Source organism: Girardinichthys multiradiatus, chromosome 18, assembly GCF_021462225.1.
Source record: "Girardinichthys multiradiatus isolate DD_20200921_A chromosome 18, DD_fGirMul_XY1, whole genome shotgun sequence".
NCBI classification, from domain to species: domain Eukaryota; kingdom Metazoa; phylum Chordata; class Actinopteri; order Cyprinodontiformes; family Goodeidae; genus Girardinichthys; species Girardinichthys multiradiatus.
Window position 1 is genome coordinate 36753795 of NC_061810.1, and position 25985 is coordinate 36779779.

The window sequence follows — 25985 nt, forward strand, 5'->3', positions numbered from 1 at the left end:
CTAAATAAGTGAAGCTGTTAACATTTATTATTTTTTTTCCCCATTTATATAAATGTCTGTATAATCTAAAGATTTATGTCTATTTGTAAAATACTTTGCAACAGTCTTTTCTACATTTAAGGTGAGACAACAACTTTTTAGCCAGGCCGAAACTTTTTTCAATTCCCCTGTTAATCTTTCAGCCACTTCACTTATATTTTTTCCATGAGTGAACAGAACAGTGTCGTCCGCATATATGACGGTGTTGATGTCACATACCAAGAGGAGATCGTTGATGTATAAACTAAAAAACAGTGGCCCTAATACAGAGCCCTGTGGGACTCCCATGGTGCAATTTTTAAGGGTGGACAGTGTGTGATTAACTCGAACACATTGTTTTCTGCCACTCCGGTATGATGTTATCCAGTTCATTGTCTGGTTGGACAGTCCATAGTTTGATAGTTTGCTTAATAAAATATTGTGAGAAACAGTATTGAAAGCCTTTTGTAAGTCTAGGAAGACAGCTCCCACTACTCCTCCTTGGTCTAGGTCTGATTTAATTTCTTCAAGGAAGGAGGAACAAGCGGTCTCTGTTGAATATTTTTTCCTAAAATCAAATTGCAAAGGACTTAAATAAGCATTGGTTTCAAGATGTTGGATTAGTTGCTTTGCCTCAACATCTTCTTAGATTTTGGAGAGGATGGTAATGGGCCGATAGTTATTAACCTCTCGTTTGTCTCCGGACTTATATACAGGTATAACAACGCCAATTTTTAATGCATCAGGAAATATACCATCTTTAATGGACCAATTTATTATTTTTGTCAGGACTGGGATCAGACTTTCTGCATGGGTTTTTAGAAACACACTATCCAACCTATGCAGGTCTTTAGCTTTGATATTATTAAGTTGCCCAATAATCTTTTCCACCTTTGCGTCGTTAACAGGTGTCAGACTAAAGGTTGATGTATCACAGAATAATGAGTGGGAAGAGCAATGTGTTGGGAACAACTGGGCTAGCCTCTCAACAGAATTAATCAAATATTCATTAAAATATATTGCTAAAATTTCAGTATCATTTTGAATATTGTCATTTATTTTGAGCTGTATGTCATAGCTGGTGTTTTTCTCTTTTCTAAGTAATTCATCAATATTTTTTCATAACAATTTACTATTTCCTTTTGCATCTTTAATTAAGTTGAGGAAAAAGTTTGCCTTTGTTTTTCTAAGCAATGTTATGACCTTATTTCTCAAACTTCGATATATCGAATAATCAGTTGTTAATCTGGTTTTGATAAACTTTTTTAGTGAGGCATCTCTTTTCTTCATTAATTCCCAGAGTTCCGCATTAAACCATGGTAAACTCTGTTTTTTAAGGTTTATTTTTTTTTTGTCTTTTTATACTTTAATAAAATATTTCTTAAAACTGATATTAGATCATTGCAGGCTTGTTCACATGATTGACTTTCTATTATTTTATTCCAGTTAATTTGCTCTTTGTCATCTGTTTTTATTTAACTTTCTTGCAATTAGTGTGAAATTATGGTCGGATATTCCTGTTACTAAATTATATGTTTTCCCTATTCTTTTTGGTTTGTTTGTAAAGACAAGGTCTATAAGTGTTTGAGAAGTTTTTGTTATTCTTGTTAGTTTATTTATTATTTGTCTCATTTGTAGGGATTTCATAATGTCGTCGAGATTTTTCTTGCGCATTTTGTCAAGCCAATCTACGTTAAAATCGCCCATAAGTAAGACCTCTTTTCCTTCAAACATTTTAAGCATTTTAAATAACTCTGAATAAAATGTATTTGTGGCGTTTGGGGGGGGCGATAGATGGCAATTACAACAAATGACATTTCACAAGAAATTTAATTTTAGCTCCTACACATTCTAATACATCGTTTTTTATATCAATTTCATTACTTTGGATATTCTCTTTCACATATATCAAAACCCCTCCCTCTCCTTCTATCACGTCTATATATTTTATATCCAGGAACAGTAAACACAGATAACGGAGTTGTGGAACGTAGCCATGTTTCTGTGAGGCAAAGATATTCCAGATTTGAATCCGTTAGTAAATTCTCAATTTGTTCAGTCTTAAATATGACGCTCCGTAGGCTTATGTGTCCTCCGAAGATCCCCTACGGTTTGGTGTTAGGATGCCACAGGATGCGGGCGTGATTTACCGTTTGAAATTATTTAGTCTCTTTTTGTTTTAGAGTCACTACAGTCTGTAGAGCAGTTGCAGATCGCAGGAAGGATGAATTTGTTTGTGATTTGGCCAAACTGTTTGTCTTACCTTGTATTCCTGGTGAAAAGGCATCAGGTGATGAAGGTGGCACAGCGATGCCTACCTGATGTTGTTTCAGTGGAGCTACGGGTCCAGGGTTTACTTGTACGTCTTCACAAAGTAAGAGAAAAATGCAGAAACAAATTACACTTCCCCTTTTTGATGTATTACGTGTCAGCGGCGTCGTCTGTCCACACTGATGCTGTGTGCACAGGACAATCGCTTTTCCTTGATCCAAAACATGATTAAACAGAACGTACTGACTCCAAGTATCCAACGGGATGGCATGTGACATTGGTGTAGCGTATTCATCCGTAGGAAACGGAGCCGAGCGTTCCCACGCGCTCAGCCAGCTACCAAACATTTGCGTGCTGATGATTGCAAATACGAACAATACATTCAATGTACAAAGTAGATGTTGAACTTTGGTGTTTTTTGGAAAGAAAGGCTTTATATTCCCATGTCCAGGTAGAGCAGAATTATCAAGCGGCTTCCTAGAAGTTTTTTGGAAGGAAGAAGCAGTAGCACCTGCCGAGCTGCTGCACCTTGACGCCGCCATCTTGACGCACTCTCCAAGAAACTTTGATCCAGTTTGAAGAGTTATATCTGTTTGCCAGCAAAGAGACATTAGCACGCTGTGTCCCTCAGTCCAGTTCCGCTGGGGACCTGGGTGGAAGAGGTCTGTTCGTTGCAAAAGTGGGGTTTTTATTCATACAGTGACGTCACAGGAAGTAAGCTGTTATTCCCTGTTCCTGGCTGTGCTGGGAGTAGGTTAATGTGATTTATTTTGAAAGTTCCAGAAAGGTTCTTGCTGGCCTTCATGTTGTAACCCATGGCTGGGGTCCCAACAGTGGCATCCTCATTTAGGATGTATGTTTTTCAGCTGGGACTAGAAAGCTAGTCAGAGTTCACGGAAGGATGTGTAGAGCTAAACAGAGAGCAACCGTAGAAGAAAACATATTAGAGGCTGCTAAAGACTATAGACTATGCTAGTTTCACGGTCTATAGTTTCACAGGTTTAGTTCAAAGTATATTCATGTATTAGAATGGTCCAAAGGCCAGAACTAAATTAAACAATGTGTTGATTCAGTAGGGCTGAATACAAATGCATGTAATACATTTCTCTTCAGTTCTCCGTTATGCACGACCTTGTGTTGGTCTACAGGGTTGTCCAGCTGTGTCCCAGCTGGAGTTGGACACCCCTGGATCAATAAAATACTTTCAAATATGTTAATGTAATTTCAGAACATGTAAAAAAGTGACTAAAATGAAACTATTTCAGGCCTACATGCATGGTGCTACATGTAGTGGAAAACTAAACTGATGATCACCTTGAACACACTATCCCTACAGTGCTTTGTGCTGTACATTTAAGATGTGATTCTCTCACATCTGTTTTTTGTCTGTTCAGGTGTTTCAGGATGGAGCAGTGGTCCCCGGCTGGGAGGGGAAGATTGTGGCGTGGATGGAGGAGGAGCACGGAGAGCGGAGGTAGAGCTCCGAATACCAGAGATCACCACTACAAACCTCATTCGCCCCTACTGGATCAAGAATTTTACTCAAAATATTTGTCAATGCTTTATGGAAAAAGTTGTTAAACATACCTGGGATCAAGGGAGATAACACCTTTCTCATGCAGCAATGTTCTAAAAGTGAATGTTTCATACCAAGAAATGACTTGACATTTGGGTACTGCTTTATTTAATAGAATTGCATATTACACATTGTTTCCAGCTTGAAAATGAACATGTCCAACTAGAATATTAATAGTCAGTAATGTGATACTCAAAGCTTTAAACTTAAAAAAAAAAATGTTTGATTTTTTCATAAAGGTTTTAATGTGCGCATTGAATGCATTTTTCACAAAGTTCCACATTGCCAAAAAGTCTGGTGTTCTGCATCAATTTTGATGTTTTAATAAACATAAATTATTGCATTGAACGTTTTACCGACAATTATTTCCCATGTAGTCATTAAATACCTTCACTTGCACTCCCACATGTTCCTGAACATAGCAAACAGATTGTTATTAATGTTAATACACTTATTTTTTGGTAGGGTGGGGGGGTGGCGGATAGGGGCATTAGGAATTAAATTTGTTGTTGCACATCTGCCTATGTACCACACTGGTACAATTTTACACATTTGTCTCAAAAACATTCTGAAAAATTGAAAAAACTGTTTGATTTTAGTTTGAGGCAGAGCATATCTTCCCACACAGTTTTTGGTCTTGATTCTAACTATGTTTTATAAGTTTTTTAAGGTGTTTTAATGAGAGTTCACTCCTTGCATGTGTGACCCTGCAAAACCACCCCATTTCCACTAAAATGAATTGGTCACAGAACATCTACTGTCAGTGTAAGTCTCCGTTTCTTCTTGTTGAAGATGGCTGAGGCTGCGTCCTCATTTGCGGTTTTTGGAAACTCAAGGAGCAAATAGTAAACATCATCCACTTCCAGAAGAACATCCTCCTGCAGAGCAAAAATATATTCAGGAACCTGTAAGACTCACCATAGGCCAATTATGTATTTTATACGATATCCAGCCATACAGTGAAGCACAGTGGAGTGAAAGCAGTTCATTATAAGTGTGCAGGGGAGTGCGTAACCACTAACCTTGGAGACTCTCAGTTGGCACTCTGACATGGAACGAACCTTTGGCAGCTCCACTGTCAGCTCCATGCTGCAAGGAACTCCTGCTGAATCACTCTTCACCTCGAGCAGATACTCTGGCACCTGAGGCCCCTGGAAAGTGCTGGAAATGACCTGGATCAAATTCTTCTCTTTGTGCTCCGCAGGTCTGCAAATAATTTGCACTGTGCTGTTTTCATCTTGTGTTTCTGACAGTTGACAGGAGATCTGTCGTAGGAGGGAAGTGGGAGTCTGACTGGCTGTAAATGAGAAAAACTGGGATAATACACCCTTACAGGAAGGGAGTAAAAGGCCTGAGAGAGAGGTTTGCAAAAGCTTATCAAAACAAGAGGGTTATTTACCTGTTTCTGGTTGTTTGGGGGTGCTGAGCAGCTTCTGAAAGCCTAGCCGACATTGTAAGTCATCTGGGTTACCTTTTGGGCTACAGCTGACGATGCTGTACTCTTGAGATAATGACATCCCATGCTGTTGCTGGGCAAAGCTCAGGGCCAGCATATAGATATTATTAATGTCTGCTTTATCTTCCTTCCTCTTCTGTAGCACTGCAGGATTTAGTGCCACATCCAGGACAGCACACCACCCTACAGGGTCAAAATACCTTTTGAGTATCTTGTTCATATCATGCAACACAAATGACAGTTGTGCAGCTTACCACCACATTGGTCCTCTGTGCTGCATGTTTCTAGTTTTCCTCCACACAAGGGTAGAGAACTGCTCAGATCCTGAGGTGCAGGCACACGTTTCCAGCTGCAAATGTTAATGTAAAGCAAACCTGGCTTTGGTTCCTGGGAAGGACACAGATGAGCTGTCAATGTACTGTTAGAACATGAAATGGAATAGAAATCATAGAAATCTACTGCTTTTAAAGATGCATTCGAACCATTCTGTTTCCAAAGTGGAATGATTATACAACCTACTACAAAAAAACGTGAATTTGGTGCCCAAGTTTGAATTTACAGTGGATTTTTTCTAACCCATACAGGGTCAAAGGTTCAAATATATAACCCATTTATTTTTGGATAAATGTTCTTTATTGAGTTGCACATCGACCCCACATATCCGACTCATTCTAGAACCTTAATGTTAGCCTGCTCTATCCATTCCAGAACCAGTTTTGATTGGTTTTGGGATTGTTGTCCTGTTGAAACCTGTAATTGCTTCCAAGATTCAACTATCTAGTGGCTAATTTGAGGGTAAGATGTAGAATTTCCTTTTTTTAATATTCCATCAACTTTATACCATTCACCAGAACCACTTTCCATCAGCATGATGATGCCACCACTTTGCTTCACAGTTGGTGTGGCCCGCATAGATTTAAAAGCCTCATCATAAACTCCTCAAAACATAATTTTTAACTGAGACCATATATCTGAACATTTTGTCTCTTCCAACAATAAAACTTGTCCCCATAAGACATCTGGCTTGTCCAAGTGGGCAGCTGCACACTTCAGTTCAGCTAAAATATGTTGAATTTAGTGCATCTTTCTTGGTTGGCACCCTCTCAATAGGCTGATTCACTAAAATGTGGATGGTGATACTTTTGTTCCAGCACCTTCTAGTTTGTGATCTGATGGGCACTGGTGGTTCCTGGGCTGTTCATGAACATCATGCCCAAATTTCTTTCATTTTAAGGTCACTACTTGGACACAATTCAGGATCCCAAACACAGATCACACATTTACAACAGAAAATGACATGCTTGAGATTAAAGTATTTAAACTCCCTCCTTAAAGAGTTCAATTAATCAACATCTGTGAGGACATGATAAGCAACCAACATGATAAATGGACATGATATAGAGTGTATATTGTTTCCATATTCCTACAGAAATGCACAAGGAAATTAATTTAACTGTTTATTGAAACTGTAATTTGATCCTATTAATATTTAAATGAAGAGTTTTCAAACCCACAGGCAAGCACCGAACTACCCATTAGTTATTATTAATGATTATTTTTTATCTTTAAAAACAATTTGCGTTATTTTTCTTATCATTGTTCAACATTTTTATAAATAATTAAACTAGTCTATTTTTTATTATTACTATTCTTTATTATTTGCATTTTTTATATTTTATTTGTGCTGTTTACAATATTGTTTTGTACTTTCTAAATATTAGTGGTATTTTTTTATATTGCCATTATAAGTAAAAGTATAAGCTTTATAAACCATAAAAGAAAACAAAAAAAGAAAGTCTAAAAGCTATATAATAGAAAGCTGTAAAGTGACTGAGTTACAGTTGTACATGGAGCCATCCTAATGAAGCACACCTGGTACCCCATGAAACTCACCAGGATATGCGTTCGCAGACACGAGTGGAGCTCAGGCGGTGCATTGAATTCAGCTCCTCTCTTCATTTGTTCCTCTATGAACTTGCGGTATGTTGCAGGGTCGTTTTCAGAGAGATCGTCCAACATGGACCAAAACTGGCTGACCTGCCGTAAAACATCTTCCCTTCCGCCGGTGGTGGACATCGCATACGCAGATGAATGTCTTCCGAGAGCTTCTAACCGACTGCTTGCTAGTTTCTAGCTGTTTTGTTCTAAAGTTTGTTATTTGAAACTAGAACAACTGGTTGTTTTAGCTTAAAGTATGTCTAATGTCTTATTAACTTCAAGATTAAAGCTAATTTTGGTTGTGTTGTTGGTTGCTATAGAAACTGGATAGAAGCGACACACAGTCGCCGCCAGGCGGTTGAAAGGTGTTGACATGTTTCTGCAGTGCAATAAACACACGACATTGCTTTTAAAGGGGTATAATTTATACTCAATACATAAAAAATGTAACATGTATTTTTATATTCCCACTCTCGTTATGTGTAGATCAGTTAACTGACATTTAAAGCATAAATAACACACAGTTATAGTTTAAAATATCCTAAATGATTATCTGCAGCATCCTCTTCTCTTGTTCTCAGTAGTTCTGCAAAGACAGAGAGTGATCATTAGCAGTCAGTGTAAACTACAATTATGTTTAATTTTTAAGTAAGCCAAAATTAATGATAATGGTAGAGTATGATGACTGTAATTAGACATTGAGTGTTGTGAACCATTGCAATGCTTACAGTGCTTTTAAAAGCCATTCCTAACCTGTACGTTTCAGATTACAGATTACAGTTACAAACGTCTCTGTATTTTTTTGGGATATTATGTTTTATTAACACAAAGTAGGGCATAATTGTAAAGTGCAAGGAAGATGATGAATGATAAAAATAAAAGTCTGAGCAACGTGGAGTGCATATGTATTCAGTCGATTTTCCTCTGATACCTCAAAATGAAATCCTGTATAAATACAGCTGTCCTACAGCAGGGCTCAGAGGTTTGTTTGGGAACAGTAGTTAACAAACAGTATCATGAAGGCCAGTGAATACTCCAGGGGGGTCAGGAATAAAGCTGTGGAGATGTTTACAGCAGGGTTGGCAAAATAAATTACATCCCAAGGTTTGAACAGTTCATGGAGCACTCTTCAATCCATCATCCAAAAATGGAAAGAGAGTAGAACAGCTATAAATTTCCCAAGATATGGTTGTCCACTCAAATCAAAAAGCTAGGCAGGGAGAGCAATAAGATCCACAGGTGAGAGAATCTGTTAACAGGACAGCTTTAAGTCATGATTGTTTCAATAAATAAAAAATCTGGCCTTTATGGAGGCAGTTGTTGAAAGTAGAACTAAATAAGTCTCATTTGCAGTTTGCTATACACCACGTAGGGGACACGCAAAGATGTGGAAGATGTGGAAGTGCTCCAGCTAGATAGGCCTAAATTAAACTCTTTGGCCTACAGGCAACTCAGGGTGTGGCAGAAAACTAACTCTGAATATCACCTTGAACCCACCATTTCCACTGTGAGACATGGTGGTGGCAGCGTCATGCTGTGAAAATGCTTTTCCTTAGTAGATACAGTGTAACTAGTTACAGTTGCAGGATTGGGCTAAACACATGACAACCCTAGAATTAAACCTGTAAGAGGCCCAAAAAAGCTTTGACACTGGTTCACGTTCCAGCAGGACATCAACCCTAAACTTACAGCCGGAGCTACAATGGAATGGCTTAGATCAATGCATTTTTACATGTTCGAATGGCCCAGGTCAAACCTTAACCTAAATTGACTAAAACTTTACTTTCTAAATGTGCAAACTGGTAGAGACGTATCCATAAAGTCCTGCAGTTGCACAAGCAGCAAAACATGGTTGTATAACTGATTCTCTAAGGGTCGCTGAATACAAATGCATGCCACATCTTTCAGATGTGATTTGTCAAGAAAGCGTTATTAAGTGGTCTGCAAACAATCACTAAATATTTGACATCACATCACTAAATTATTAATACCTCTGGAACCTTTTCACATTTTAAAGTTACAACTACAAACTTTATATTTTTGTTATATTTTATTGGGATTTTATGTGACAGACCAACACAACTTAGACCACAGTTGTCAAATACTGAAATTAAATGATATGTCGAAGGAAGTTGATTGTATTGGATGTTCTTAAGAGGTGTAGAATTTTGATATTTTGATTTGTAAAGTCATTTTTAACCCCTTAAACCCATTTGTGTGCTACTTTGGGTTGCTCTTTCACATACAATAAATTCCAATTGAATACACTAAAGATGGGAAATTTCCAAGGGGTATGAATACTTCCAAGGCACTGTAGCTTCCCATATATCATTGTTAAAAATGTCTACCTCAATCATGTCATAGATCCAGTCCAAGAATTCAGCCAGTTTGGTGTAAACCCCAGGATGATTCGGCTCAGCACAGCCTGTCCCCCAGCTCACGACTCCTGTGAGCCTCCATAAATGTTCTTCCTGGCAAACAAGAGGACCCCCGCTGTCCCCCTGATGAGGTACACACATAAACTCTTCACTACAACCATAAATAAAGGTAAAAGGGTATAAATCTTTAATAGCTTTCTAAAAAAAACTACATTTCAGTACATGCGTCGAACCTGGCATGCGTCCACTTTTCCTTCTGTGTATCCGGCACAGAGCATCCGTGGAGTGATTTCTCCGTTATACATGCAGGAACTGTTGCATTTCTTTGTGCTTATTATAGGAACTGGGGCTTCTTTTAGGGTGTCAGGTGAGTGAACTGAGAGAAGAAACATGCATTTAAGATTGCCCTGTTAATACATGTGTTTATACTCTGTCACCATGTTTAAACTAGACAGGTTGCAGGAGTAAAATGTAGGTCTGTGTGTAGCAGCAACTCACCACCATCAGGTTGTGTGTATCCCCATCCAGAAATCCAGCACTGTGTACCACCTGGAAGATCATAGTCATATGGAGGCAAGCAGATGGGTCTAATTGTATCTAGTTGAAAAGGGGAGAAATTATTTTACTTTTTAACATTAAAGACTCTGAATAATGTGGTTTTAGAGACGCTGTTGGTTACACATTTTCGGTACCCCTGGTAAAGTTGTGTAAAACACTTGAAATGAATGGTTTTTAAAATTGCACTAGAATAATCTCAAACTAAAACATTTTGTTCAGTATAGGAACTTAGGAGCCGGGGGGACCTCAGTCAATGTTCTCCTATTTTGCAAAGTTGGAGCACACAAAGAGAAGGATGTTTGGCCATTGATCTTGAAACAATGTCTCTTGATCATCCAGAGTCCTGGATCTTCTTTTGTGATCTCTTTTCAACTCACCCCGCAGGCTTTCTATATGACTTAGTTGTGAGGACTGTTATGGCAATGGAAAATGCTGATTGTGTGTCTGGTGAACCTTTTCTGTTTTGATTTTGCCACATGTTTTGCATTATGTTGCAAAACATATGACAAATAGGTTATAAAGAACAAATGGTAACCTATTTGAAAATCTGTGGTTGAATACATTAGATTTTCATTTAAAATGTCCTGGTATTTCAAAAAGCTTGTGATCCAAGTACGTTTGGAAAAAAAAAAACAGGCCTGCTGCATCATAGATGCTCCACATGATCATTGATCGTTTTACTCCAAACTGTTCAAATCAGATCTGTTCAAAGCACACTGTTCCAGTAGGAATGCTGGTAGTTTGGCAAACTTCACAGGTTCATATTTGTAATGATAGAACTAAAAAGGCAAACTTAGAATCATAAAAGAGGTCAACCTTTTTTGTCACTCATTTCAGAAAGTGAAACTGAAAGATTTATATTACACATGTAGTAACATATTTCAAGCCTGTATTTCTTTTAATTTTGATGATCTGGCTTACACACAAAAAACAAACCCATGGAGGCAATCAGCCTGTAGTTCTGCTAAGCTGCTTTGATAGCGGCCTTCAGGTTGTCTGCATTGTTAGGTCTGGTGTCTCTCATCTTCTTCTTGACAATACTCCATAGATTCTCTATAGGGTTCAAGTCAGGTTCTGCTCTAAAATTTACAGGTAGATAGCTGCGCTGACTGCAAACTTGAAAATACAGTGGACCAACACCAGCAAATGACATGGCACCCTAAATTATCACTGACTGTGGAAACTTCACTCTGGACTTCAAGCAGTGTGTATTCTGCGACTCTCCACTCTTCCTCCAGACCCTGGGATGTTGATTTCCAAATTAAAATTTAGACTTAACTTGTATTTGAAAAGTGGACTTTGGGCCACTGAGCAACAGTCCAGTTGTATTTCTCCTTAGCCCAGGTAAGATGTTTCTGACATTGTCTTTGGTTCAAGATAGACTTTGATTTAAGATTAGTCTGTGTATAGTTTGGCTCTTGATGTGCTGACTCCGGCTTCAGTCCACTCCTTGTGAACCTCCTCCAAATGCTTGGATGAATTTTGCTCGACAATCCTCTCAGGGTGCAGTTATTCTTGTTGCTGGTGCACCTTTCCTACCACCGCTCAACTTTCTATGAATATACTTGGTAGCAGCCCTCTTTAAACAACCAACTTTTTTAGCAATGACCTTTGTGGTTTACCCTGCTTTGTAAACATCTGTCAACTTAGCAGTCTTCCCCATGATTGTGTAGCTGACCCAGACTGAGAGACCAGTTAGATGCTCAAGAAACGTTGTTGTTAGTTAATTAGCTGACTAAGGTGTGACACCGTGTTTCCAATATTGAACTTTTTCACAATATTCACATTTTTTGAGAAGTACCTGTAGTTGTTATGGAGGCTTTGTGACCTCGAGATTCCACTCTTTCCTGCAACTGTCTATGAGCTCTAGATATCTTTTTTTTACTCCCTTACAATCCTTTGAAGTGAGGGTATTTCTTTTACTATCTGATGTCGAAGAAAAAATATCCTTGATCAAAATCTTTGAAAAGTTTCGGAGAGCTTGCAGAAAGACTCATACGTCAAAGCAGTAAGAGAAAAAAACGAAAACACTGTGAAACTGCTCAGACAGTACAGCTGGATTTGAAACAACAGAAGGATTTATTCTGCCACTTTCAGAGATCAAGCAAAAATGAAAAGAGTTTTATGAAGTATTTCAAAAAAATTTATCTTGGTATAATCCTTATTTCAGTGTGAGGTCATGCTAGAGCTTTAAAGATCAAATAATAAGTCTGTTTGCATAGCTTTAACCAGTGAATTTACGGCATAGTAAATGAGGCTTGTGACACCCTCTTGTGAGTAATTTCTCCTTTTTGTTTTTTTGATAATGCACATACATTTATACCAGTGTTGGTAGACAAACCTTGGCCGCAGACATACCTGAGAAATTGAGGGGCCTTCGCAGCTTCATCAGCGCTATGTCACTGTCGTGGCTCCTGTGGTTGTAGTTCTTGTTGTAGATAATCTTCTCTACCACATAACCTGCATGCTGTGCAATTTTAGCTGAGCTACGGGTTACAATGCCAGCATAGACCACCCAGCTGGACACCTGAGGTAGCCTGTAGCTGACATTTCACAGGGAAAACAGTCGGTTATAAGAAGGAATGTTGGCCAGCGCTGCACAGCTGTTAATCACTGATTGTTGCCCTTCAGAGCTTCTCTGACCTCTGACCTATAATGCTTTGTTAAAGTCAGCAATCTTACTTGTGCACACAGTGGGCTGCTGTTACTATCCATTGACTGGTGATGATGGACCCTCCGCAGGTGTGGCGGTTGCTGTAGTAGAGGCTGACTTGCCAGGGCCACCTGCCCAGCGTGGCCTCAACCCCTCCTATTATCCTGGGCAGCTTTGCTCGGGTCCCACACTCTGCACAGAGATTCATTTATCAGAGAAGGGCTGAACTGTTTGATCAGACAGTACTGCAGCAGATGTAGTAACTTTCTTTTCTCATATTGGACATTTAACCGGAATTAGAAAATAACTGCAAGGTTTTAATGTCCGGCTAACAGTTGAATCAAAAGTTAAACCTAATTTACTTACCAAAACACTGCAAAGCAATAACTTTCCCCGTGATACAGCTCTCCCTAAATGAAAATTAATTGAGTAACTAATGAGGCATAATCGATGCATTAGCAGTGAAAACTGTTCGTGCGTCATTATAAATCTGATGTTGCCAGATAAATCACCTTACCTGAAGTGCCACATGTTTTCTAGACTGCTCTTTTGCTCCGAGGTAATTTGTATGAAACCATCAGTGTAGTTTGGCCCGATATCTGTAAGATTCACTCCTTTATGCCTGGTCAGTCTGGTAGGAAAGGATATTCAAATAAGTGGGAGAAACAAATTAACATAAAGTGCCTTGCAACAGTATTCATACCTCTTGAATTATTTTATATTTTGTCATGTTAAAAAACCTCAATGTATTTTATTTGGATTTTATAAATAGAGCAACACACAGTAGTGGATAAATGTGTGGAAGGTCATTGTTTATTTTTGTTTGGGGTTTTTTTTTACAATTAAAAATCAAAAATGTGTGTCATTCTTGTACATACAACCTCCATGAATGAATTCTTTGTAAAAGCACCTTTTGCTTCAATTACAGCTCCAGAGAATGTCTCTAACAGCTTTGCACAACTATAGACTGAATTTTTTGCCCATTCTGCTTTGCAAAATAGTTCAAGCTCAGTCAGATTAAATGGAGTTTATCTGTGAAAATCAATTTTCAAGTTCAACCGGTTCTAATAGCAATATACACTGCTCAAAAAAATAAAGGGAACACTTAAACAACACAATATAACTCCAAGTAAATCAAACGTCTGTGAAATCAAACTGTCCACTTAGGAAGCAACACTGATGGACAATCAATTTCACATGTTGTTGTTCAAATGGAATAGACAACAGGGGGAAATCTTTGACGATTAGCAAGACACTCAATAAAGGAGTGGTTCTGCAGGTGGGGACCACAGACCACTTCTCAGTACCTATGTTTTCTGGCTGATGTTTTGGTCATTTTTGAATGTTGGTGTTGCTTTCACACTCGTGGTAGCATGAGATGGACTCTACAACCCACACAAGTGGCTCAGGTATCCAGGGTGGCACATCAATGCGAGTTGTGGCAAGAAGGTTTGCTGTGTCTGTCAGCGTAGTGTCCAGAGCCTGGAGGCGCTACCAGAAGACAGGCCAGTACATCAGGAGACGTGGAGGAGGCCGTAGGAGGGCAACAACCCAGCAGCAGGACAGCTACCTCCGCCTTTGTGCAAGGAGGAACAGGAGGAGCACTGCCACAGCCCTGCAAAATGATCTCCAGCAGGCCACAAATGTGCATGTGTCTGCACAAATGGTTAGAAACCGACTCCATGAGGATGGTATGAGGGCCCGACGTCCACAAATGGGGGTTGTGCTCACAGCCCAACACCGTGCAGGATGCTTGGCATTTGCCAGAGAACACCAGGATTGGCAAATTCACCTCTGGCGCCCTGAGCTCTTCACAGATGAAAGCAGGTTCACACTGAGCACATGTAACAGACGTGACAGAGTCTGGAGACACCGTGGAGAGCGATCTGCTGCCTGCAATATCCTTCAGCATGACTGGTTTGGCAGTGGGTCAGTAATGGTGTGAGACCCCTTGTGAGACCATATACTGGTGCGGTTGGCCCTGGGTTTCTCCTAATGCAGGACAATGTTAGACCTCATGTGGCTGGAGTGTGTCAGCAGTTCCTGCAAGATGAAGACATTGAAGCTATGGACTGGCCCGCCCATTCCTCAGACCTGAATCTGATTGAGCACATCTGGAACATCATGTCTCGCTCCATCCACCAACGTCACGTTGCTCCACAGACTGTCCAGGAGTTGGTGGATGCTTTAGTCCAGGTCTGGGAGGAGATCCCTCAGGAGACCATCCGCAGTCTCATCAGGAGCATGCCCAGGCGTTGTAGGGAGGTCATACAGCCACATGGAGGCCACACACAATACTGAGCCTCATTTTGACTTGTTTTAAGGACATTACATCAAAGTTGGATCAGCCTGTAGTGTGTTTTTCCACTTTAATTTTGTGTGTGACTCCAAATCCAGGCGTCCATTGGTTAATAAATTTGATTTCCATTGATAATTTTTGTGTGATTTTGTTGTCAGCACATTCAACTTTGTACAGAACAAAGTATTCAATGAGAATATTGTATTCATTTAGATCTAGGATGTGTTATTTGAGTGTTCCCTTTATTTTTTTGAGCAGTGTATTTAGCTCCATCCATTTTGCCATCAACACTGACCAGTTTTCATGTCTCTGCTGAAAAAAACCCTTTCATCATGATACTGCCACTAACATCTTTCAATGTGGGGATTGTCTATTCGGGGTGATGTGCAGTGTTTTTTACCATACAAGGCATTTTGCATGTAGACACAAAAGTAAATGCATGATCTCATCTGACCAAAGCACCTTCTTCTACATTTGCTGTGCCTTCTAAATGGCTTGTGGCAAACTTAAACAAATCTTCTCATGGCTTTCTTTCAACTACAGCTCTCTTTGTGCCACGATCTTGTTTGTATAGTGCATGTCTAATATTTGTTTTATTAACATATGCGGCCACCTGAGCTGTGGATCTTTGCAGCACCTCCAGATTTAGCATGGGGCCCAGATTTAGCATGGGGCCCAGATTTAGCATGGGCCTCAGATTTAGCATGGGCCTCTTGGCTGCATTCTAATTATTGATCTCCTTGCCCGGTCTGTCAGTTCAGGTGTATGGCCATGTCTTCTAGGTACCTTTTCGCTGGCCTCTCTGCTGTGTTCCTTGTCATGAGGCTATTTGTTCACTAATGGTTTCTAACAAACCTCTGATGCCTTCACAGACCAGCTGGAGTTATACCAAGAATAAATTACACCCAGGTGGACTTTACTACTTAGGTGACTTCTGAAGGTGGTTGGTTGCACTGAAATTTATTTAGGAGTATCAGATGAAAGAGGGCTGAATACAAATCTACACCATTCTTATCAGGGTTGTTTTTTGGAAATCATGTTGAACCATGTATGCTTTTACTTCACAATTATGCACTACTTAGTGTTGTTCTGTTGCATAAAATCCCTATAAAATACACTACATGTCAGAAGCTTTAGACACACTTTCTCATTTAAAGTTTTTCTTTATGTTTAAGACTATTTACATTGTACATAGATTCTCACTGAAGGCATCAAATGTGTGAATGAACACATTATGTATTATTATGTAGCAAACAAAAATTGTAAAAGAACTTTAAATATGTTTTATATTTTAGAGTCCTTAAAGTAGCCACCCTTTGCTCTGATTTATTAACCTTTTGCTGTCTCTCAATGAACGTCTGGGAAGTTCTTTCAAGACTTAGCAAAACTATTTCAGGTGACCACCTCATGAAGCTCAAGGAGAGAATGCCAAGAGAGCAAAGCATTAATCAAAGCAAAGAGTGGCTATTTTGAAAAATATAAAATATAAAAATGTTTAGAGTTATTTCATACCTTTTGTTTACTATATAATTCTATGTGTGTTTATTCCCATTTTTGATGCCTTTTGTGAGAATCTACAATGTAAACAGTCATGAAAATAAAGAGACCCATCAAGTGAGAAAGTTTATCTAAAACATTTGACCGGTAGTGTAGATTAAAGATTGTTGTGGTAATTTAAACAAATGGGCATGAATATATGGCTCTGTAATTCAGGCTTATAAGGGTGAAGGATGTTTTAACTCATCATAAAAAAAAAAAAAATCCTTTGCAAAGCAGGTTACAAATAAACAAGGAAGTTGGCTGTCTGATTTCAGTCTAAATGAAATGGTTTATGTGGTGTCTGTCCTGCCACACCTCAGATAACCCAGCTGCCTGCAGACTAGTGTTCCTAACGATGAGTTCCACCTCTCGAAGCATACCGGCAGCCAGGTGTGCAGCTTCCCCAGCTGGATCTCCAAGAGGGAATTCTCTGAGCTGATTCTGTAAAACACTGAACCTGATTGATTCAAAATCCCCCCAGAGACAAACTCTCAGTCAGCAATAACGGATGAGTGAGTAGGGCGATGATTTGGAGAAGCACAAGTATCTGTGTTTAATATGGTCGGTACAAAGAGGTCATTAACTAGTTAATTAATTGTTTTTCAACATCAATCAATGAGATTCTCTCATATGTGAGGCAGAGGACAACAAGAAGCAGCTGTTGTATACAAATTTAGCTTCTGTTGATGTAAAAAATTATGTCAGAAGTGACCCTTGAAGCTGCATAATGAATCAAATAACAATATGTCGTACAGCAGCAGAATCTTAGTTTTACTGTTAATCCATGAAGCAGAGACAAACAAGCTCTTAAGAAATGAGATAAACACAGACCTTTTCGTGGGTCGGAGATGGAGACATCATCAGTCACATTGCAGAAAGATGTCTCCTTTGTATCCCCAAGCCCTACTGTAGTTTGGGAAGAGGATGGCCTCAGCAGAAGTTTGACTGAATGCAAAAATAGTTCAATGAGCCATAACATCAACCAAGAAAATGAACAGCAAAACCTTGTTCTAAACGTTACCAGTCAATCTGAGCTGGTACTCAGAGCAAAGCAATATCGGTGCAGCAATCAAATTGTAGTGTTAGAAATAAAATGATGGATCTGGGAAGACTAACAAAAACCTAATTAACACAATTCTTAGAAGATCAAACTCCAATTTATGAATAATACTATTTAAACTAAAAATAAGGCTATCTCCAATACAGCTGCAAGAAGAAATCAAGGTTAAAATAAAAAGCAGTATAGTGAAGGTACAAATGAATAATCCTTATTTTTAAAACCAAATGTTATATCTGTGCTGCTTTTATTTGCCGCCAATTTCACACTTTGCATCCCGTTAAAGGTTTTTAAATAAAAATGAGAATAATTAATCATTTGAGACTTAAGTGTAACTACACTCTTTATATTGGTGCCAGATGAATTATTTGGCCACACAACAGTGTCAGTCCTCATTAGGTTCTTGCAAGTTTGTCTGTGTTGAGATAAATCTGCAAATAAGTAATAACAAAGTGCAGCACCCAGAATTGGTCATGAATAATACATTTCAGCTTGCTCTACTAAAATATGTTGTTGTTAGTTATCACACTTTATTAGGCTTTTGTGAATTAGCATTACCCTGGGAATTATATTCATACACCTTTAACTTCCATTTTGTTAGAATAACATCATTTGTATTGGGATTTTATGTGATAGACAGTAAAACTTAATGAAATAGGGAAAGAAAAAGTGTATTTCATTTTAAACAATTTTAACCAATAACTTTTTAAAAGAAATTACATGTTTGTACACAGCCTTCTTTCCTCTAATCAGAATCAGAGTTGCTTTATTAATCCTCGTGGGAAAACTAAGTTGGACATCAGATAAAAGTTGGAAGTAAGACAAAGTAAGAAATATATGTTTCCATTATAGTAGACATATAATGCTAAACACTACATAAAATTTAGTGCAATCAACTGCCTTCAGAGGTCACATAATTAGTAAACAGAGTCTAGCTGTGTGTGATTGTTTTGTGAAGGACTCAGAGGTTTGCTAGAGCACATTAATGAACAAACAGCATCATGAAGTCCAAGGAACACAACAGGCAAGTTAGGGAGAAAGTTGAGTGTGGCACAACTACAACCCCACCATGACATGAATGTTCATCGGCTTTGGCAGGCTGGATAAGGATATCATTAAATAAAGAATTGAAGAACTCTAGGGGAGCTGCAGAGATTCACAGCTCAGGAGGTAACATCTGTCCACAGTGCAACTCTTAGGTCTGTGCTCCAAAACTGCCTCCTTTTTGGAACAGTGGCAAGAAAAGTGCCATTGAGAGGACACAGCAAACACGTGGAAGAAACTCTTCTGGTCAGATGAGTACAAATTTTAAATTTTTTTGACCTACATATAAATGTGTTTAGGAAAGCTAATACTGCATATTACCCTGAGACGCCATGACCTTGGAGAAACGTGTTCAGTGGTTCCCAGAAGAAACTTTGGTAAGGTGAACATGAAGCAAATGTTCCACTGTAAACCAAAGTGGGATGTGAAGCTATTTAGTACACACAAATAAAACATGAAATGTTCAAGAATGTTAATCTTTGCTTAAATCAAAAACTACTGGAAATTTAGGTGGATGACAATAGACTGATGGTTACTTATGATGCGTTCCATTTACCTCTGAAGTCAAAGCCCATCTTGACTAATGGTTGTGCAAATTTATAAGGCTGATAATAATCTGCATTTTAAGCATTTAGACAATGTAGCAACACACTCACATCAACAGACGTCGCACAGTACTATGAGTGGTAAGTGACATAATTATAATATATAATATAAAATTATTCTCATACATCATAAGACTGTCTTAACATGCCTGTCATTACAGTGGTACTTGGAAAACTTTGTGTATGTGGTGGTGCTCGTTTAAAAGAAGTTTGAGAACCAGTTGTTTAGATCAAAACATATTCTTGTTAGAAAGATCTAGTCAAAGCCCAGATCTAAATCCAATTGAGAATCTGTAGCAAGGCTGAATACAGTTGCATGCCACACTCGTTTCACTTTTTGATTGTGAAAATGTTGAAAACCATAAATCCTTTAATGCACCACTATGCAATACATTGTGTTAGTCTATCATATAAATTCCCAATTGAAATCCTAAAAGCCAAATTAAAGCCACAGGGCCTTAATTTGACAAAATGTCAAAAGGTTTAAGGGGATTGTATGAATACTTTTGCAAGGCACTGTATCCCCTTAGCAGTTCTAACAAGACTTTTAGCACATTTATTTTCACCTTCTAGCTCCATCTAAGTTAATTTAGTCATTATTTTTCAGACACATTGACTCACCTAGAAACCAGACACCTACAAGTAAGCCTCCCAGGAGTCCAACCGCGCACACCGCTGCGAGCAGCCTCACGATTCTGTGAGCTAAAGTAACAGTTAATAATGGTATTATTGCCTTCTGAAGTCTGATGTGAGCTGAGAGGAACGATCAAATGTCAGCTGGTAAATATATTGCACAGTGAACACACAGTACCAACACAGGAAGAAAATAAGATTTTTACTATTCATATATGACACAAAGGAATTGAAACACTAATCCAAGTGATGTCATTTTGATGAGGAACTGCCTCTGTACTCGAAGTACTAGTGTACAGACACTGATGCAAACAGCTGTAGTAATTTGTTGTAATAGGTCACATGAATGGTGCTTACCATGAGTTGTAGAACGAGTGCCCTTTAACCAACCCTGCACCCCTTTGGTCGCTGCAACCCCTGCTGTTGACTCTGAGTTAAAGGGATGACTGACGGCCACTGGATTTTCAATCACTGATAATGCGTCTCCATTAAGACTCTGTAAGAATTACGGCGAGCACATCAAGTCTCATTTGGAGCTCTTTTCTGTTTGACAAAATTTTGGCAACCGTGCTGACCATCTGCTCCTGAGCAACAGTCAACCTGTCAGGTTCTGTCGAATTTAATTAGGAGCTCTGTAATGTTGAATAGTATCCACCATTACACCAGTCCAGATGTATGCAGCCAGGGTGGTAAACATCTATGTGTGTCATTTCTCTTATTACTGATTAAAACATAATGAGCTAGCAGAGGCTGTGGTTTGTCGGTTTTTGTTTCTTGGTTGCACATTGTGTTCAATGGTGCATTCCTTTTTTATATACAGACATATTTTATTACTCCTGGGTGCTTGTTTACTGAGCAATCTCACCAAGAAGCAGCTGTTTCTATATGCAATTCATTGCAATAATTATAACCCATCTCTCAATACATGGGACATGTATTGTCAATAACCTGCAATTACTCTGCAAACTTCATCTACATACATACAACAACAGCTGGTCTCATGTACAGTGCTCGTTAGACATTTGCATACATTAATGTCTTTTTTTAGGGCTTTTAATGATTCATTTGAACCATTATTTTTTTATGAGTGAACTTATGATACAACTCCCTCAAACTTTAAAAACGAAAGCTGGATGCACCAGTTGGAATTTAATGTGGATTATCTCTAATCTCCATACGGTCAACATTGCATACAGGCTCACACATATACATGCATGCATACATACTAATATTTGGTTAAAAGTTCTTTAGCAAATGGACTTATTACCCTGTTGGAACACCCTATTATTTCAACAATGTTGACTAGAGTTGAAGTTGAAGACCTCAGAGGTAGTCCTTGTTCTTTATTTTTCCATTTACTGGGTGAAATGCAGTAGTTCCTCTGACAGTGAAACAGGCCCACAACATGATGCTGCTAACACTATGCTTAAAAGCTTTAGTGTTCTTTTATCACTAAGACCTCTTGTCATTGGTGCCAAATAGCTCAATATGTTTTACCACTGACCCTAACACTTTTGTTTGGAAGGAGTTCAGTCTGCTTGAAGGAATTTGTTTTGGAGCAGGTGCTTCCTTCTTGCTCATCACCCACTTAGCCCATAGTAATGTGAAACTTGCCTCTCTGTGGAGAGTGACACTGGTATTATAGCAGTTTCCACTTCATAGCACATGTTGAATATTGGTGGTGTTTTTGTTATTCTTGAACATCTATGCCAATGTTCTTCCATCGGAGCATAAAAGGTCGAGTCAGATGGTTGACACAAGATATACTTCCTCTAGGGTAGAAACTGTTTAGCAGGGTGATGGCAGCATCATGCTGTGGGACATTTTTGTTACCTGTTGCAATTCACCAATCGAACTGAATATTGATGAAAGACCATATCCAAAGCCTTCAACTTTTTCTCAAATCAATAGTTGGATTTTGAATATAATTAGCTGTTGCAACATGGCAATGATCCCAGACAAACATAAAAACAGGTTTTGGAGTAGACAATGTAGGATGATTTTAAATGTTTCAGAAAGTGCTGACTTCAACTATTCCAAAAATGTCAAAACAGTTTGTTTCCAAAACATACTGGGAAACAAACTAGTACAAATGGAATGAGAAGGTCAAACGTTAGACCAGAATTATGCCAGAAGCTTGTTGATTTCTACTAAGTATGTGGTTGAGCTGAAACTTGTTAAGGCACCTTTAACCAAATGTTAGGAGTGTACTATATTTTAGCGTATATGCATAATTTTGACCCATCTAAGCCCATTGTTTTTAAATATCATTGAACTTATTCATTATACAGGCATTCCACTGTTTTAAAAACGGTTCACCTAAATCATTAAGAGCCCAGAATTGATGAGCGTCATGCCCATAATGAGAGTATGTACATTTTTCACTGGCACTATAATTCTTTAGTAGGTAAACAAGCAGTTTTGTCCAGCAGAATAAGCATAAGTTGTGCACACCTTAGTACAGCTCTACATTTAAGTACAAGGAAACAAACAAATCTATATTGTAAATGGAAGATGCTTATAAGGAAAAACATCTGTACACTAACAGAGCAAATATAAAGAAATCAGAGACGTTTTGATCTTAGGAATGCACTACACAGATGGAGCCACAATTTAGGAAACATGTAGTTTTCTTTGTGTCCTACCATGTTTTCCTTGTGTACAGTCCTGATGAAAAAGCTGCAGCGTTGCTTTTGCTCATCTGTAAGCCTGCGATGGTGGAGGGATGGACGTCTGCCTCTGTTGATTTGCCATTTAACAGAATGCAACTCTGGGTTTTCCTGTCACAAAGAGACAATGAGGTCAGCAGCGGTGAGAAGAATGAGGCTGTTGTTTATCCGTGGGGTCATGGGGCCAGTAGAAGCTAGCTAAACCAGGTATTTTCTTTCTAAGGGAGGTGGGGGAGAAGATCTCCAAAGATACTTCTGAGCTCATTATTAGTTGGACTCCTGGTGGTTGCTGGGTAACACTTTTTACCTGAGCCAAAAGATAGTCTATTCTCACCTGAGACGCCTTATTGCCTGACAGTTTGTGGGTTCTGGGAAAAGGTCGTTATTGCAAATTGTTGAAAAGTCTCATATCATGTCAAACTCCATCATTTGAAACCCAAAGCTATCGTCTCTCAGCACTCGTCAGTAAAATGAAGTCTGCTCTGTCTGCTGCTGACAGATGGCCTCTCCTTTTTAATGGTTCCTTTTTACTAGAGTTGTTTTTCCAATTTTTAAATATGCTCTTTGTCTTAATTACCTCAGAAAATGTGACTAGAGTGGCTGCAAAGATCCATTAGCTAAGAAAAGAAGGAAATAAATAGCATGTTGCCTAAGAGGGATGAGTGCTATTTGATTACAGGCTGAAGAATCTGTTGAGCTTCATCAGATTGAAGATCAAAGCCTGTCATTGCTTCATTTCCTTGAAGACAAATTGAATTTCTGCTTATAGGGCAGCTAATTAGATCTTTTTAGCAAAAAGAACATTTGAATAAAAAGTCTATATTTATGTCTCTCATTTATGGTGCAGTGTTAGTGTCCAGGTGAAGGAATAAACTGCGAGGAAGAATATTCCTCCCCATCCAACTGTAAAAGGTGACTCAAACAGACAACTCAGATCTGTTTGGCTCATCTAACAAGTCTCATATTGAAACCTTTGGAAATCTATTCTGAGCTATTCTCTGGTCATTTTCACAACGATTTCATGTCTCCCTCTTCTGGTGATTTTTTATTTCACATGCAGAGCCAATGATTATTTACACTGCTGCATTCATTGAATTAATTTTATTTTGAATTGCTTGGGGTTTTGAGTAATGTATTAATTAAAGGAATCATTATTTAGCTTTGCTTTAATTTTTTTAAACCCTTCAATATAGATGGAAATTAGCTGTGAAAATAGCTTGAACCAAGTGTTTCAAATTGGGTTTTAGCCGCACAACAAATATATGATGTAAGGTCTTGTTAAAACTCGTTCTCGTACTCGTCGTCTTCTGCTTATCCAGGACCGGGTCGCCGGGGCAGCAGACTCAGCAGAGACACCCAGACGTCCCTCTCTCCAGACACCTCCTCCAGCTCTTCCGGGGGGAGCACAAGGCGTTCCCAGGCCAGCCGAGAGACATAGTCCCTCCATCGTGTCCTGGGTCGTCCCCTGGGCTTCCTCCTGGTGGGACGTGCCTGGAACACCTCTCAAGGAAGGCGTCCAGGAGGCATCCGGTATAGACGCCCCAGCCACCTCAACTGGCTCCTCTCGATGTGGAGGAGCAGCTCGGCCATCCGGGAGCTCCTCACCCTATCTCTAAGGGAGTGCCCGGCCACCCTACGGAGGAAGCTCATTTCAGCCGCTTGTATCCGGGATTTCGTTCTTTCGGTCATGACCCAAAGTTCATGGCCATAGGTGAGGGTAGGAACGTAGACCGACCAGTAAATTGAGAACCATGGCCTCGGATTTGGAGGAGCTGATCTTCATCCCAGCTGCTTCACACTCGGCTGCGAACCGCCACAGCGCATGTTAAAACAAAATTTAATTATTAGCAAATCTATTTCAACCTCTCTTTAACCAGAAACGAGAAGAAACAATTATTTATATTTAAAAAGTTGTCTTCCAGCAAGTTTAAAAAAATAAAAAGGTGAAATGGACAAACCAATTTTGTAAACTGTATAATACCAACGAAATACTTGATAAAACCTTAACACTTCAGCTCAAATAATTCGTTATCCAAAGTAATAACAAGAAAATCACCTCTTTTAACCTGACAGACAGGGTTTAATAATATGAATTTGAATCCAAGCTTCTAAATGCTCAAATGCAGCCAGATTATGTTTTACAAAGTCTTAAAATTACTTTTAGCTATGTCTTGAATGTGTATTTTCATCACGTCTTGCATGAAATATTATCTCCCTCCCTCCTATCACAAAAGTAAACCGGAAGGAAACCCCACACATTGTTCTTCCCGGGAGATTCATGATTTAAGACCACTAATCTTTCTTAACTTGCCCTGAGGTCTCCTTCCACTGGGACAGGCTCAGGAAAAAAACATCCAAAAAAGGGGTTCTAATGGATAGATAGATAGATAGATAGATAGATAGATAGATAGATAGATAGATAGATAGATAGATAGATAGATAGATAGATAGATAGATAGATAGATAGATAGATAGATAGATAGATAGATAGATAGATAGATAGATAGATAGATAGATAGATAGATAGATAGATAGATATTGGGGAATATTATGATATGCAAATAATTTCTGTTTATGATTTGTTTTCTTAGCATCATCATTTTTGACCATTTTATTCTGAACAGCTTTTTGTCAAAATGCAGCTTCTCCCATGAATTTCAAATCCAATCACTCATTTGAGAATTTTCATCTTTTTCAGTATTTGTGGTTTTGACCTCTCAGTGAAGATTAATGCCAAAGGTCAGAGTGACCACAGAGGCTCTAGAATTAAAGCCACAGCAGTAAAATACACAACAGTAAAGAGGTGTCTTGCCTTAGATGTATCATGAAGTTAAATACTTTGTGATAAATGTAATCTATCAGTTTCTACATCCGGATTGTTGATAAAGCCGTTTGAGAGAAACCTAAATATTTTAGAGCCAGACAATCCCATAGTACCTGAAAATATGAAACATGTATAAACCAATCATAGTCGTCCCTTTCCTTGTTTTTCAGACAGGATGAATAATACTTAAATGCACTTTTCTGACACCAAAAAAACCTTTTGGAGCTGTGTCCCTCTAAATTGGAAAGACACCACTATGTGTGGAAGATGACGTGTCATCTGGACCCAGAAAGCACAAATCCAATTTGTTGTTACAGAAAATTGTTTTTTTTAACAAAACAAAAATGACAAAAATGATTTGTGAACCATAAGAGCAGGTCACTTCACATCCACCCAAAAAAAAGTTAATCACTTTTTGTGTAAGGATTATTAAATAGTTCTGGATTTCAAGAGGAACACAGTTTATT

At 38.7% G+C, this 25985-nt stretch overlaps 3 protein-coding genes across 6 annotated transcripts in view; 1 reads left to right on the plus strand and 2 right to left on the minus strand.

The window, feature by feature from the left end:
- The window catches only part of dixdc1a (DIX domain containing 1a), a 25750-nt gene extending 21537 nt beyond the window's left edge, over positions 1–4213 (plus strand). For 3 of the 4 annotated variants that reach the window (XM_047391540.1, XM_047391539.1, XM_047391541.1), the window contains exon 16: positions 3684–4213. In XM_047391540.1, the coding sequence (XP_047247496.1) occupies positions 3684–3767 (84 nt within the window). In that variant the 3' untranslated portion in view covers positions 3768–4213. The remainder of the gene's footprint in view (positions 1–3683) is intronic. The other variant, XR_007042365.1, reaches the window with a different exon arrangement.
- On the minus strand, positions 3947–7594 carry pih1d2 (PIH1 domain containing 2). Its single transcript, XM_047391542.1, has 5 exons — positions 7215–7594; positions 5576–5708; positions 5265–5504; positions 4888–5162; positions 3947–4743 (listed from the first exon to the last, which is right to left on the minus strand). The coding sequence occupies exons 1-5, from the start codon at positions 7395–7397 to the stop codon at positions 4609–4611; spliced, it is 966 nt and encodes a 321-aa protein (XP_047247498.1). The 5' UTR covers positions 7398–7594; the 3' UTR covers positions 3947–4608.
- Positions 7595–7686: 92 nt separating this feature from the next.
- Positions 7687–22774, minus strand: tmprss5 (transmembrane serine protease 5). The gene is made up of 13 exons (XM_047392304.1): positions 22671–22774; positions 20383–20521; positions 20014–20094; positions 17518–17631; positions 17002–17137; positions 13366–13479; positions 13215–13258; positions 12878–13040; positions 12554–12738; positions 10136–10234; positions 9871–10013; positions 9608–9760; positions 7687–7845 (listed from the first exon to the last, which is right to left on the minus strand). Exons 1-13 carry the CDS (start codon positions 22671–22673, stop codon positions 7837–7839), a joined length of 1383 nt encoding a protein of 460 aa, XP_047248260.1. The 5' UTR covers positions 22674–22774; the 3' UTR covers positions 7687–7836.
- Positions 22775–25985: the final 3211 nt, after the last annotated feature.

Excerpts from the sequence above, each read along its gene's own strand:
- pih1d2 (XM_047391542.1), bottom strand. The coding sequence starts at position 7,397 with ATGTCCACCACCGGCGGAAGGGAAGATGTTTTACGGCAGGTCAGCCAG. Across the intron at positions 5,709-7,214 it reads GTCTGCGAACGCATATCCTG|GAACCAAAGCCAGGTTTGCT; the intron begins GTGAGTTTCATG and ends TGTCCTTCCCAG. Across the intron at positions 5,505-5,575 it reads CACAGAGGACCAATGTGGTG|GGTGGTGTGCTGTCCTGGAT; the intron begins GTAAGCTGCACA and ends TTGACCCTGTAG.
- tmprss5 (XM_047392304.1), bottom strand. Across the intron at positions 13,041-13,214 it reads TATTGCTTTGCAGTGTTTTG|AGTGTGGGACCCGAGCAAAG; the intron begins GTAAGTAAATTA and ends ATCTCTGTGCAG. Across the intron at positions 9,761-9,870 it reads GAAAAGTGGACGCATGCCAG|GGGGACAGCGGGGGTCCTCT; the intron begins GTTCGACGCATG and ends GTACCTCATCAG.